At 41.4% G+C, this 12,735-nt stretch overlaps 1 protein-coding gene across 2 annotated transcripts in view; it reads left to right on the top strand.

Moving 5' to 3' along the window:
* Positions 1 to 12,735, top strand: part of RABEP1 (rabaptin, RAB GTPase binding effector protein 1) — a 46,790-nt gene that overhangs the window by 6,007 nt on the left and 28,048 nt on the right. For both annotated transcript variants that reach the window (XM_066202089.1, XM_066202090.1), the window contains exon 2: positions 12,069 to 12,197. In XM_066202089.1, coding sequence (XP_066058186.1) covers positions 12,069 to 12,197 — 129 coding nt within the window. The remainder of the gene's footprint in view (positions 1 to 12,068; positions 12,198 to 12,735) is intronic.

Below are 12,735 nucleotides of genomic sequence, written 5' to 3'. Positions count from 1 at the left end.
AGGAAACAGCAGAGCTGTGATCTGCTGCTGTGGTTCTGTGTGTGTCTTGTCTGTCTGGCTGTGTTAGGGACTGAAAAATAACCAGAATCCTGGAGTTTAAAAAAAAAAAAAAGGCAGTCTGATTTTTTTAGTTACTTAATAAGCCCAAAGCACTTAATAAGCCTTACTATGGTGAGTCACACTGAGAAGAAATTTAAATTTGGGTGGGATTTTATTAATATTTATCTGGTTATATTTTGTGGTTTCTGAAAGTGTTTTTTGGTAAAACTCTGGAGCAAAAATGCAATAACAGAAATTACACGTGGCAAAGTGAATTGGAATCAATAACTGGAAGGCAATGGTGGCATTAACTGTGTGTATTCCAGAGGGAATAGCCTGCAGGTGAGAGGGGAGGATTACCTGGGGATCAAACCAAACCAGCATTGTCGATTATAATGGTGTTCCCATGCCTTTAAGCCAGTGACCTGAATGGTCTGTGTGGTTTGTATTGCATCTTCTGCCAATACATGTTTGTAGCTTGCAAATAATTGCAACAAGGTTTCCTATGCTGTTTAAATGGCAGCAAAGGAGAGGAATATGAGCGACAAAATGAGAAACAGTTTTTTCACCCTTTTTTGTCAAGTGTTTCCGTGTGTAACTGTTTATCCCCCATACCAGCCTTGGTAGGGTAACTTTGTTATTTGCATGGCTGGTCACCATTCAAATACTCCCCAAGAGAAATGATTTATTTTAGTCTATGCTGCATCAGTGCTATGCAAAATGAGGAGGGAGCACCATGGTTGGTTGCTTTAAAAAAAACAAAGCAGTAACTTGCAAACAGTAACGTAGATAAAACCACAGATCATAATACAATCCTTACATCTGTGTGTTCAGTGTCATTGTCTTAATCTACACAGGAAGAAACACAGAGAAGTGCTAAAAGATATTGCTTCAGCAATAAATATTTTAACCATCTACAATGAATTTTCATGTCCAGTATCCTTTAAGAAAATTGTCTTTCCTAAGGCTTTCTGGAGTTCATATTAGACTCCCATTGACTTCAGACCCAAGAATTGGAACATTCATCTTACATTAACAGTAACCTGTGCCAAAATCTCTCTGATACATTTTATCTGTGGTGTTACTTGGTTTATTTTGGTGAAGTACAAAGCATAAATTTGGCTCTGTTAATTCAAACCTTCTGACAGGCTGGCATCTTTATGTCATAAACTGCATCTTTTAAATTTTCTTTTAAAGATTGGTTTAAAGTAAGGTTTTCTTAATTGCCAGCTTGCAATGTCTGTTTATATCTTCTCCCATGTGAAATTAATGGGAAAGCAATTAGGCAAACTCTGGATTCTGCGCTTGAGTGATGCTTCTGGCTGTGAGGATATTAGAGCTGTCTGTCTGGTCTTCACAGCTTCTGTTGGAGTCTTAGATGAAACTGGAGATAGAGATGTTAAATCTCGAAGTGGTGCATTAACTCCTGATGTTACACACTTAAATTTGTTGGAGGCACTGAGGATTACATTTAGCTGATGATCCATCAGGAGGGGTTGCAATGGCCTGTTGCAACGTCTAATCTAACTACATATTTGCTTTCAAGTTAGAGTAAATGTGAGCCTAACCTTATTGTGGGATAGGAATGTTTTCTGATATATTTTTATCTACAGCGCTAAGTTTTGTACCACTCTAAGAGCATCTGTACTGGAAAACGCAGTGCAGTGCAACTCTTTCAGTTGCATTTGTTCAAAACCCCAGTGTGTACAAACACTGGTGGGAAACCTGAGCTTTGGAATTTGCTTTCTAATACCAATTAGGTTTGTCAGCTTCCTCTGGAGAGTCTGAATGGAAATCAGGTTTTCAAAAAGGTCATTTATCACTTACAAATGTCAGTCATCAAGTCTTAAAAAAGTGAGTTCTGCTGCATGACTACACCAATCCCAGTTGCCACAAGGGAGAGTGGGGGACAGAATGGAGGCCAGACTATTTCTTTTGGCAGGCAGCGAGCACTTAGGTTAAACTGATAATCAGGCTGTACCCATAGGTTGTGGTTTCATGTTGCAGCTAAGCCAGTCTAGAAGGTTGCTGCTGCTGAAAGAAGCGTTCCTGCTCTCTTCTTCCTGCTCCCACAGTCGTGTTTCCCTCTTTTCCTTTGTGCCAGCTCTGCACATTGGGCCCATCACTTCAGCTCAGTCACCCAGCTGAGCACTACTCACTGCTGAATTAATTAGTTTAATTAATTTAGTGAAAGACCAGATAAGCATTAGAGGTGGCATTAAAGAAGGGTGTAGACCACACAGTAGTAATGTGAGAGTCCAAGGGTATAGTTCTGACATTTTTTTTCCACAGTTTACTCAGATCTTGGTGTTCATTGCCACGTGCGTGTGAGGTCTGCTCTGTGCTCAGCCAGGTGCTGGTGTGGTCTGCTTTGGACCTGGTTTGAGACTCACTCCCCTCCCCCCCTCCAACTTTTTCCTGTATCACTTCTGACGCTGTCACTGCTGTCAAAAGCTCTCCCAGCGTGGTGGGGGTAAAAGGCACGTGTGCTCACAGTGAGGTGGGAGTGCTGAGTTACCCTGTCAGATGACCACCAGTACAGAAATTGATTTAAAATGATTGTAACTGCAGGCTTAGTCAAGCCTTCCCATTCTGTATTGCTTAGACCCCTGGAATATGTTAAATGTTGTGAAAATTTCATGCTGGAGGAGGTTTTTTTCCTTTTTAACTGTTCAGGAATTCATGTAGTTGACAAGTGGTAGCAAAAAATATGAATATATAGAATCACAGCAATATTTTCTGTCAAGAAATAGATTCTACAGGCTTGGGGGAGTACTAGTCTGTTGTTCTCATGAAACCTATTAAATTGCTGTAGAAACCTTACTCCAAGTAATAGGATCTGTATCCTGTTCCTTATCAAATAAAGATGTTAATTGTCTTTTATTATTTGTCATACTATATTTATCATCACAATGTCTCCATAAATATATCTGGCAACAGTATTTTCCAGGCCATTTATTAAGATTTATATCCTTTAAGTGCCTACTCTACAGCACCATTTTTTCATGCCTGCAACCTGCTGTTCTGACAACTAACATTTTAAAATTAGTATTCCTTGAAAGTAAGTTCTTACATATTCTCTTTCCCAGTTTATTCTCTGTATACCAATTTGAGTGGCCAGATTATGAAGCAATGGATAGGGAACCACATTGGGAAAGAATTCGGGTGTTAACTCCCTTTTGTACTGCTTGTTCACAGCCATAACTCTTGAGTTGTGGGTGAGTTGCTGCTATTTCTGAAGTTTTTCTGGTACCTGTAAAATGGCTGTAGTAATTTCTGGTAGCTGTGCATGTACTCTTGTGATTATTTCAAGTTTTGAAAATGTTTACGAAGATGCCAATTTGCTTTAAATGGCAGCGTCCTCATACTTGTAGCAAGGGTAAATTACAGAAGCCATTGCCTATATAAATTTCACAAACATTGGCTTCTTTCTGCTTTCCTCCACATCACTTTCGTGGTTGAGCTATATTTCCCTTTTCTTACTTTTCCTTTGAATTTTGAACTGTGTTAGGTTGTCATTAACTTGTTCTTTCTGCTCAGAAATTGGGAGCCAGAGTACCTGGGGTGGTCTGAATGCTCTCAAAGCTACATCTCAATTCTTGGCCCCGTGACAAACAGCAAGACAGCATGAGATCTCAGACTAGTGGTGTCTGGGGGAATTTTGGAATTAATATAATAGTTTTCTTTTATATATTAACTTACTTCATCAAAGAGAACAATGCAGTAGGGTTGTTTTGTGTTGTGTTGTTGGTTGTTTTTTCCTGAGAGTTGAGTCATACTTTATTCCCATTTTCCTGCCTGAAGAGGACAGGCTTTAATAAATCTGTAGGCGAAGTGATAAACATATAATAAGGAGTCACAGGGATTTTTTTCCCCCTCCCACTGCAAATGAGTCAGCAATTAAATTATCTTGAAAGAAAATCAGTCTGTTGTCTGGGTTTAGCAAATGTTTACATTTTAAGAGAGCAGTTACATTAGTGGTGCTCAGAGTGCAAATTGTGTAGGGGGTCTCCTATAAAATGAAATGCATATCAGCATCTCTCCCTGAATGACTCTCAATCTGAAATATTTTTATTTGCTCAGAGCAGCCGATTCCTGGTGATTTACTAAAACTAAGACAGTATCCTCAACCTAAATTTTCTTTTACTGGAAAGACACACTGAAAACCTCACTGTCAAGTGGCATTGCCACGTGTAATCCAGTTCTGGATTTTCTGGTTATATCATATAAATGATGAGACATGCTAGCGTGGAAAAACTTGGCAGAAATATTCCTGTGTAAATACGAAGGCTCATTCATATTTTCAGTCTTGCTCTGGTCAGGAAGATTTATGTGACTTGACATTTTTGGGGACTTGTTTTCAAACGCTGTGGAAGGGAATAGAGGTGGCTGTGCTGGAGGTCTGGTTCCAGGCTGGAGGAGCCTCTGTGTCTGCCTAAAACGCCTTCTGTTGGTGTTTACCTTGCAGGTAATGAGGTGGCACAGGCTGGTGAAATGAAAGGGGCAGGGACATGTGTGACAGCTGCATTGTCTGAGCTCAGGTGTGTGAAATGCTCCAAAAGCCTCGCCGAGCTTTTTGATCACTTCAGGCTGTGCCCGCAGGGTGTGGAGATGTACCCAGGCTGGCCTGGAGCTGGCAGTGGTGCAATCCAGCTGTGAACCCTCTTGGGGAAATGTGCCCAGTTCTTGGGGGCTTCGCCTTCCCCAGTTCCGTGCTGCCATCACCCTGCTCTTGTTTGCTCAAGCAGTGACTGGTTTGAGTAAATGCCCACAGCCTGCTGAGTAAATAACCCCCCTCCATAAATCCAGGGAGACACTGAGCAATTTTCCTTCGGGGTTGGGGTTTTTTTGTGTGTGTTTGGTGTTTTGTTTTGTTTTGTTTTGTTTTCCAAATTGATCCTCCTGAAAAGAGCAGATATAAAACCTAAAAATGGTTAAAGCAAGGGGATCAAGATGCAAGCACTTAGGGAAAATGCTGGTGATTGTGATGAGATTGGTAACTCTGTTCTCTCCTTTTCGTGTGACTGTAGATGAATTCAAAGTTCACCAGACTGTAGCTTGCTGTTGACTTTTGAAATACTCTGATATGCAATCAATCTTAGCAACACCACGTTTCTGAGGAGATTCACTGGTGGTAGCAGCAGGGTACAGCCAAAATCCTTTCCAAAGGGTTCCATTATTGGTGGTGTCTGGTTGACTTTTCCAACTCTGTGATTCATCCACTGCTGCCCTATTTAAATTATTCAAAGAATTGATAAAGCACAGGGTGTGGTTGATTTTCTTGGGAAAAAAAATGCTAACCAATAGTGTTTTCCTGGAATTTCTTGATGAATTGTTCTCCTCACCAAAACATCAGTGGCAGAGATGAAATAGAGTGAAAACTAATGGTGGTAAAACTTCTTGTGCATTAAGTTGGGACTTCCGTGAAGAAGAAGAACTGCACAGAACTGAGAGTTCTGATGACAGCCTAGTTAAAAGGAGAGAACCAGCTACTATGGTGAGCAGGGATGTACAAAAAGCCAGGCTATAATGATGGAGGTAAGGGACGGTCCTTGGGAAGAAATGATGCTTTTGGCAAATGAAAAGAAACCGTTGGAAAAAAATTCAAGCTCACTTTTGTCAGCATGGACATCCATGTTTAAGTGCATTCCTGTGATACTTGATGGGAGTGAGCACTGTTCCATTGCAGTCCAATGTAAATAATGGTTAACTAAGCATAAATTTAGAACTAGACTTAAGTTAACCTGGGGTCAGAATGACTAAACGTGTAGAAGAGCATTCCTTGTCACATGAAGTGGGCTTACCAAATTGGAAGTCAGGTGTGATTCTCCTTTACTGAGTGAAATGGAGTGTCATGAGATGGAGACCTGGACCTCAGGAAGCAACTGCCTGCTTTTGTGTCCAGGAAAAAAGATGAAGGAGGCAAAACCCAAGCAAGGAAGTAGTTAACATGTTGTGAGTGCCGTGAAAAGGGAGAAAAAGTGGGAAGTGGAAAAAAAAGGGGGAAGGAGAAACTGTGTGTTGGCCTTCTTTTCCTTGCAGTTGTGCATGAAGATGTTTGCTGTGCTGTTGGGGAAAATCACTTAGTTGTTACTGCATATGCAGTTTATCTCTGCAGGCTTAATTAGGGCATTAAAAGGACCTTTGTTTTCTCTTCCCCTTTTGCTTGTTCTCTTCTTGTGGCTGCCTCATCCCTGGAAGTATCCAGGGTCAGGTTGGGCAGGGCTTGGAGCAACCTCGTCTAATGGAAGGTGTCCCTGCACAAGCCAGGGGGGCTGTAATGAGATGGTCTTTGAGGTCCCTTCCAGCCCAAACCATTCTGTGATTCTTGATTGTATTACAGAAGAGAGTCTTCCCATTTATTCAAACATCTGATTTTCTTCAGATTTTAATTACTTTAGTTTAGTCATGGCTTTTCATTTTCTCTCTGAGATCCTTAATGTAGGATGTCACACAGTGTTTAGCATAAAAAAGAAAAATAAAGAGTAGGAATAGGCAGTACTGAGATTACAGGCTATGGTGGAAAGATGTTTGTCATTCAGCTTCAATTAAAAATAACGTTACTTTCGAACTTTAATAATATATTGCAAACTTTCACTTGATGTTGAAAGAGTATTTATTATGTGGTTAGATGTTGGTAACATGCAACGCTTGGCTGAATATTTTTTGTTCCTGCACTTGCTGATTTACTGTAACAAATATAAAGCTGCTGTAACAGATATGATGCAGCAAGGCTCAGATCTGCATGGTGATACCTGCATTTGTCAGTAACACCAAGTTTTTATGGATTTGGCCTTAAATTGGTACTGGATTGTTTGCCTGCGAATGTTTAGTCAATAGAGAACAAATTGTGGATGTCAAATAACCTTCAGCTGCACAATCAGCCAGAAATGGCTGGATGAATGCAGCAGTGTCTCCAAGCTGCACTGCCCGAAATGGGGAACTGCCTGAGCTCCTTCTGCACAGCAGCTCAGTGCTGGTGGTGCCGGCGAGCAGATCTGTGCCAGGGCACAACCGTGGGGCAGAACCCCCTGGTTTGCCCCTTTCTGGCCTTGAGTTCTCCTCACCACACGCAGTGAAACACTCTGAGAGGGGAGCTGGGACACTCAGAGGCGTTTGGTGCCACTCCGAAAAAGAAGGTGGCAAGTGAGAAGTCAGGGCTCATTCTGTGTCCTCAAATAAAACAAGGATAGTGTGTGACCAGTGAGCCTGAGCCATTTGGCCCAGTAAATAAAATGCTTGTTGCTTGCAAATGCAAGTTTGAGAAAAGCAAGTAATTATTTTCTTCCTCTTTTGTTTTTTTTTTGTTTTCCTCTTGTTTGATCTGCTGCTGCTGGATATCTGTGTGTAAGGGCAAATGTTGTTTCTTGAAAATAAAGCAACCCCATTTCATAAGTCAGGAATTGCTTCTGTTTAACATGCTTGTTCAAAGAACCCTAATCTGTTCCTTTGCTTCTGAGTGCCTTATGCAAACAGCTGGATTGGGGTGTGTTGTTAAGAGTGGGAGGGGGTTGGTTGATCTTTTTTCGCCAAACCCTGTTGGAGCAAAATAAAAAAAAGCTTTTTGCAGTCTATATGAACAGTCTGGTGGCAGATTAAAAGTTTATGTAGTAGTACTGGCTCCAGTATGATGTCATGATAGACAAAAATCAGTGCTCATAGAAAATATTAGAAAGTCATAGTAGGAACTCATATTCACAGAAGTAAGTATTTTTCCATATTTCTGTCTCAAGCAATCATGACAGCAAAAAAAAAAAAAAAAGGTAGAAAATGACAGAAACGATATTTTTTTTTGTCTCCAAAAAGTTGATTTTACATGTAGGGTTTTTTTCTGCTGTGTTTTCATATTTCAGCTATGTTGGACTGAACTCTTGATGTCATATTTGACTCTTTAAATATCAAGCAGAAAGCTCTATGGCATTAATTTTATAAATAGACCTGGTATTCAAAAATAGTCTTATTGATAATCAGCTTTGTCTGCCTTAGTTCTGGAATGATGGCTACATGTTTGTGTAACTGGAAACTGTCATACATAAAATTTAATCCTTTTTGCAGCTGATCTGTGGAACAGCAGATAAATAACTAGTCAATAAGAAATGCGTGTTTGTTCCAGTGTTTTCCTAGAACTGGAATTTTGCTGTGCACTGGGTTAAGAGAAAGCTGTATCTTTTTTCACTAGAGTTTCTCTACATGTATTGCAGCAATTTCCTGGTTCTCCTGTAAATCGATGAGTCTGCTCTGAAATGGATTTTGTTGCCCTTCTTTTGAGTTCTTCTTGGTGGTTAAGGCGCATGATGACATTCACTGTGCTTTGCTGAAATGTCAGTGCTCCACTGGAGCTGGGGACCCCTATGTCTGACCTGGAGAGTCTCTGCAAAATCTGTGTTGCTAGCTAGAAATAAAGCTAGCGATTTCATTGGCATCTATAAGTCTGTCATCTATAGCCTAATAATCTGTGAAAAAAATGCTATTTTAAATTGCTGCCCAAAAAGATTTCTTGTTTGGATTTTTTTTTTCAGTTTGGCATATGAATTTTAATTTAACGTTTTCTCAGCGCTATTTCCAAAGTTAAGAAACTGGGTCTTCAGGGTTTTTGTTTGTTTCTTGATGACTTAGGGCCCTCAATAGGGAATGAGGTGCTCACAACCCTGCTGCTGTGAGGAAATTCAGAGTGTTCCGTGCCTGTGCCGGAGCCGTGTGTGACACCGGATCCCGTGTCAGTCGGGCGCAGCTCCCCCATCTCCCGGCTTTGTTTACTCTGCCCCTCATCCTCGTTAAACATTGATCCCTGGGACTGGGAGCATGGGAACGGCTGCTGGCAGCTCAGGGAATACTGACCCTGCGAAATGGACCTCTCGCCTTTGGGGCTGCCTTCGAGCTGCTAGCCTGTGACGGGCAACTAAGTTTTCTTTTTCAGCTCTGTTACAGGCCTGCGGTGAGCTGGACCTGCATTCAGAGTGAAAATGAAGTGATAAATGACAAAGGCCTAATTGGAAATCTATGAACGAGTTCATTTCCTGCCATTGACTCCAGTGCGTTTGCAGGTGGACTTTAATCTGTGCCATGCAGCCCGAGGGTACCTGTGCCTGGCAATCTGGGTTTGGGATCACACTTGCATTTTGGGAAGTGTCTGTATGGCTTTTGTACAAATTGTACCTCTGAAGGAGAAAATAATTTCTTTGTATCCTTAATCACTTAGCAGAAAAAGTGGTAGTTGTTAGGGTGTCTCAGAAAATAAACTTTCTCTCACTTTTACTTCTTTTGCAGGTGCATTTGAGGGGGTTGATGTTGACCTATAGGGCCTATTGTCCTCAAGTTTGCGCCTTGTATCACTGCAGTGGGGATGTGCTGAGGTCTGTCCTGGGCTGAATATGTAGCGCAGGTGGTAAAACAACTTTAAGCTTTGTATAGAATCAAAAGAACAATGTTAGTGCACAGTTGCAGTGATGGATGACCTGCAGTTGAGATCTTAGACTGCTTGTTTTTTTGAATGCCTGCAGCTGGCCCTGACAGCTGCCAGAGCTCAGTTGTGGAGGGGATTGATTATTTAGTTACTTGTTTCTTTTTAGACATCACTACCAGGCTGCAGGGAGGGGGGGATACTGTAAAAATGGAAATATTTAAATTTCATTTCCTTCCTGGTGACTCTGCCCTCCCTCTTTCTGTTTGGGCGGGAGGATTTAAAAAGGATGAGTCTGTTGTTTACCCAGCTTAAAGCACTTGAACATTCTGCTCTTGGGGTGTCCTTTTGCCCTTCCATCCTCAGCAGAAGCAACTCACACCTTCAGAAGAAATACAGCTTGGTTGCTTTGCACTTTCTGATGGGAGCAGCGGCACAGCTGCTACTGTCTCTCTGCTGAAGGAAGATGGAAAGGGAATTAAGTAAACAAGGAATGCTCGAGTCATCTTTGAGGGCAGGAGAGTTGAGTCTGCAGTTGATTTAACTTTCAGGATTACTAACTGCAGAATGAAACAGTTTATTTGTGTGGTCTCCAAAAGAGTGTCTGCATTCCCCTTGTTCAGCTGGAATGTGTGCTTGAGGCTCCAGGGTGGTACCTGTGGATGCAGAGCTGCCTGGCTGCCCCTGGCCCTGGCACACAGCTCTCTTGGGCTCTAGTGCCTCCAGGAGTTTCCCTTCAGGAGCTGAAGCTGAGCTGAAACCCACTCCTTAGGGCCAGCACAGCTGTTCGTGGGGTGTGGAGCAGAGCCACGGTGGCTGCAGGCTCTGCATCACACAGGACTGGGGGAGTGGAAACACAAGCAAACCCTTTCCCTTTGCAAAACTTCAGCAAGAGATCAAAGACAACCCTTTAACCTTGGGAAGTGTTTTTCCTACCCAGACCTGGTTCCACATGTGCTGTTTCATCCCTGGTTTTGATCCAGACACTCTCTGAACTCACTTGAAGCTTTGCTCTCAGTGTGTCTTTGCTGCAAGTTCCTTTCATTTTTCTGGAGAACACTCCTGTGCTGTTGGCTTTGAACTATCCACACAGGGGGGTTGCTGGTCAGAAAAACCTATGTGTTTGTATTTAAGGTGACAAAAAAAACAAAATTAGGATTTTTTTGTAAAAAAGCAACATTAAAATTTTGTCAGTCCTATATCTGCATATATCTTTTATTCAGTACAGAGCTGAACAGATTAAATGCTGTATTTTATAACACCATAAGCTCTTATAACCAGCAATCAGTAAAACATACCTGGGCTCTTAAAAGGTCCTTTTGTTGGCGTCTGCTCTTACTCTGCATCATCTGGTACCAAAAATAACTGGTCCCATCTCAATGGTGTTGCCACCACTGCTATCTGCAGAGCTGATTCCAGCTGTTTGTGAGTCTGAATGTTCGATGCTGAAGTCGTGTAGCCTTTGGATTGTGTTTTCACTGCTTCATTGTGGTGGGAAGTGTTGGATGGGACACACAAACACCTCGGATGGATCAGTATTTAGTGTATCTAGTCTGTGCTATATAGAGGCTGTAACTGAAGTGATTCACTCTGCACAGCAGAGTTGGAAGATGCCCACAAAAAGCTTCTGCGGAGCACACAGAGACTCATGTAGAGGAACTTTATTTTGCCCCAGTTCATTGCAGCGGGGAGATGCATTTTGTTCTGTCTCATCAGTATTTTCTTTCTATTTCATATTTGAATTCTGAGGTGTGCACGTTGAAACTGCCACCTACAGCAGAACTTGAGGTGCAAAGAAGTGGGCATTGCACATGCAGATAGGTTGGTGGTTGTGTGGGGTCTTTATAGCATCACACAGTGTTACCATATGGGGTTTTTTTTCAATAATAAGCATGTTAAAACAATCTTTGTAGACTTTCTACTCTTCCTTCTTTTGTTGTACCACCAGATGAAGGGCTGATGTGGTAAATTCTGGAAAACAGAGTGAGGTGTGTGCACCTTTGAGGATTTTACCTGCTGGAAATGAGGGCCGGTTTGATCTTACAATCAGTTAATTCTCTGTAGATTGTGGTCATCCTCTGGCAAACTTCTCCAGATGTTATGCGGTTCATCTTTTGGTTAATATGCAGAACTGAAGACTGGATTGATGATGGCACCTAATTTTTAGCTTACAGGGTTTCCATCCTGTGCTTTGGCCTTTCATAGCTATTGGCTGAGCTGTTGTCACTTTCATTTCTTTGACCTCAGCCTTTGAGCACTTGGTGCTTTATTGCTCAGCCCTCGCACACTTCCCAGGGAAAAAACCATCACCAGAATTATTTCTGTTTCTTCTTTCATTGTATATACCAAATTGTGGTTTTCTTTGGAAGATTGTTCTCTGCAAAGCTCCCTGCCACATTCCCTCTAGTTCCCTAGAGATGTTTAACTAGAATTTGGTGTCACAGTCTTAAGAAAACCTACCTTCCTTTGTTCCTTAAAGGACTGGCTAGTTTTCCTTATTCTCATGAGGCAACAGCAGAGCTAATGAGTAAAGATATTTTAAAAAGAGTAAGCCCCAAACCTCAGCCTTGCAGAATGGGATGTCTGGATCACTGTTAGTGACGTACCTTATCTTGTGCTTTATTTTTAGATGCTCTTCTACAACGGGTAGCAGAATTGGAAAAGGTCAATGCAGAATTTCTGCGCACAAAGCAGCAACTTGAGCAAGAATTTAATCAAAAGAGAGCAAAATTTAAGGAGTTATACCTGGCTAAGGAAGGTAAGTCCTCAGCTCTCTGAATTATTTTAAAGTTTTTTGAACTTCATCTTCAAATAATCCCTGTATGAAGCATAGTCTTTTAAACAGTTATAATAAGAATGTAAGATACTGAATAAGTGACTATTGAGCATCCTAGAATGAACTTTAGAATTAAATTTAAAGATTTTCCTCATGGTTAGGAGCCAGAGCAACTTAATGTCCATGCAGAAACACCACCAGTGAATTTTAATCCTAATTTCCTGGATTCAGGGTGTGCTCTCTGAGCAGGAGCTGATCTGGTAAAGACATAGGCTGGATGCTGTGCTGTTTGTGCTCTGTGGCTTTTTTTTTTTTAAATGTGGCATTTATTTGTCTTAAATTTCCATCTGAGGTAGGCTGTAAGCAGCAAATGTTATAAAAGTTTTAATACCAGCCAAGGGCATCTATTTCAATAACACAATTTATAGGAAAATCTAAATCATATGAGCTCAAATATCTGAAGGATGAGAGAGTGGAGATAGCTGTTCTGAGAGCCAGATTGATTTTTCTAATTCTGATG

This window comes from Chamaea fasciata, unplaced genomic scaffold (genome assembly GCF_029207755.1).
Source record: "Chamaea fasciata isolate MVZ Bird 193981 ecotype frontalis unplaced genomic scaffold, bChaFas1.0.hap1 SCAF_21, whole genome shotgun sequence".
In the NCBI taxonomy this organism is placed as follows: Eukaryota; Metazoa; Chordata; class Aves; order Passeriformes; family Sylviidae; genus Chamaea; species Chamaea fasciata.
The sequence above is the reverse complement of the archived record's forward strand: the minus strand, read 5'-3'. Positions and strand labels throughout refer to the sequence as shown.